Source organism: Dipodomys ordii, unplaced genomic scaffold (genome assembly GCF_000151885.1).
Source record: "Dipodomys ordii isolate 6190 unplaced genomic scaffold, Dord_2.0 Scaffold93, whole genome shotgun sequence".
Lineage (NCBI taxonomy): Eukaryota > Metazoa > Chordata > Mammalia > Rodentia > Heteromyidae > Dipodomys > Dipodomys ordii.
This window is the reverse complement of record NW_012267309.1, coordinates 3,148,900-3,151,048: the sequence shown is the minus strand read 5'-3', so window position 1 is coordinate 3,151,048 and position 2,149 is coordinate 3,148,900. Positions and strand designations below refer to the sequence as shown.

Below are 2,149 nucleotides of genomic sequence, written 5' to 3'. Positions count from 1 at the left end.
TGAATTGTTCAGTCTTCCCTAAATTTATGTCTCATCTTTACCTAGACATCAGCTGGTGCAGAGGATTCTGACCCTATGTTTCTTAATCCCTCAATTGTTTGTTTATAATTGTTTATGTTTAATACTCATTTATCTGCTTTCTAATTCTCCCAAATCTGGCTGCTGTTTTTCTTCATTTCTCCAACTTTTGTGGGTTTGTTTGGGTATACTGAGGAGCATCATTCAGATCAGATCATTCTTCAAAAGAATGTAATGTGGATAGCTGTTCTACTCTCAGACATACTGATGCCAGTGACACAAATCCCGGTGGCTGATCTTGGACACTGATCAATGCAGGAATACAAGGCTAGGACATTCACTGTTTCTAAACTATGAACTAGACTAAATAGAACCTTTATCTGGAGACTCCACTAGTCTGACCATGAATTAGTTTCAGAGTTTCATTGTATTCTACAGTTTTTCTAATCAATCTTCTTGCCTTTCTTTCAGTGTAAAACCCACATTGTTTTTTTGTCAGTCGTGGGGCTTGAGCTCTGGGCTTGGGCGCTGTCTCTGTGCTCTTCAGCTCAAACGAGTGCTCTACCACTTGAGCCACAGTGCCCCTTCGGGTTTTCGAGTGGTTTATTGGAGATAAGAATCTCACGAACTTTCCTGTCCGGGCTGGCTTTGAACCGTGATCCTCAGATCCCAGCCTCCTGAGTAGCTAGGATTACAGGCGTGAGCCACCGGTGCCTGGCCCACATTGTTGTCTGATGGGGTCTCTACCTATACTTGCTCCCCCATCCCCTTATCATTCAGTAAATACTGGCATATCTAATTTTGCCTTGGCATCTGTTTCTCTAAGGACTCAAACTGTTACCCAGGATTTTGGGAAGAGGTAATGTTGGTTTTAATAGATTAACTTAATACAGATAGTATTTTTTTAACATTTCAAGTTTCATTAAACTGTGGAAAAAATGAAATTACCCCCCCCCCCCACATATATTGCTAAGAGTCTGCTTATTGTTTTGATCTGCTGAAACTTAAAATATTCCATTAAATTACCCAGGAAAATCCAGGTAGCAGAAATATAAAACATGATCACTTGTTTAGGAAATTTTAGGGAGTGGAGCTGTGGCTCAAAGTGGTAGAGCACTAGCCTTGAGCAGAAAAGATTGGGGACAGTGTCCAAGTCCTGAGTAAGAACCCCATAACTGACAAAAAATAAAACAAGATAAAAGGAGCTGGGAGCTAGTGGCTCATGCCTGTAATCCTAGCTACTCAGGAGGCTGAGATCTGAGGATTGTGGTTCAAAACTAGCCTGGGCAGGAAAATCTGTGACACTTACCTTCAATTAACTACCAGAAAAGCAGAAGTGGTAGAGTGCTAGCCTTAAGCAGAAAACATCAAGGACAGTGCCCAGGTCCCGAGTCCAAGCCCTATAACCACAACCACCATACTATCACCACCACTACCACCACCAACAACAAAAAGGAGATTTCAAATTGGCTTGAGAAGTCCATAAAATGATAAACACATATATATATACTATGCCATTTGAAATCACGTCTACTGTCTGTGCTTAAGAACTTAAGTACAGAAATTGTGGTGCTGAGGTAACAGTATAACCTTCTCCCAACGTAACTGCATAGGTATTTAAGGTTAAGTGTGATCGTTATGTAAAGTTTCAAGTCACTTAATCCCACTTCAGTTTCAGGCCAAAAGGAGCATATAAGTCATGCACCTAAGGAAGTATCTTCAGTGAGTCGATGTGTATGTACATGTAAGGGATGGGTATGAACCAGGAAAAGGCTGACGGTACCACAGCAATTACACAGTATTAGCTCTCTGCAGTTGTTGGTAATACAGAAACATACACAGTCTTCATATTCAAAGTCTTCATGGGGATATCTTCTGTGATTTCTAGAATGGAAAGGGAAAGGTTTTATATGCATATATACATAAACAAATTGACCAAAGGATGATATTTACAGAAGAGTACAATGGTGTTACTCCTTTGAACAACTAACAAACTGTTGAACAATAAAATGAATACCAGGAAGCTGCAACATGTTTTGCAGGGCAGGGGAAGGGTGTGTGTGTGTGTGTGTGTGTGTGTGTGTGTGTGTGTGTGTGTGTGTGTGTGTGTGTGTGTGTGTGTGTGTGTGTG

The 2,149-nt window shown here is 40.9% G+C and overlaps 1 protein-coding gene across 1 annotated transcript in view; it reads right to left on the bottom strand.

Annotated features, from left to right (window-relative positions):
* Positions 1 to 1,489: 1,489 nt before the first annotated feature.
* Iars (isoleucyl-tRNA synthetase) overlaps positions 1,490 to 2,149 on the bottom strand; it is a 70,782-nt gene continuing 70,122 nt past the window's right edge. The window contains exon 34 of the mRNA XM_013026425.1: positions 1,490 to 1,902. Within this exon, the coding sequence (XP_012881879.1) occupies positions 1,820 to 1,902 (83 nt within the window). The 3' untranslated portion in view covers positions 1,490 to 1,819. The remainder of the gene's footprint in view (positions 1,903 to 2,149) is intronic.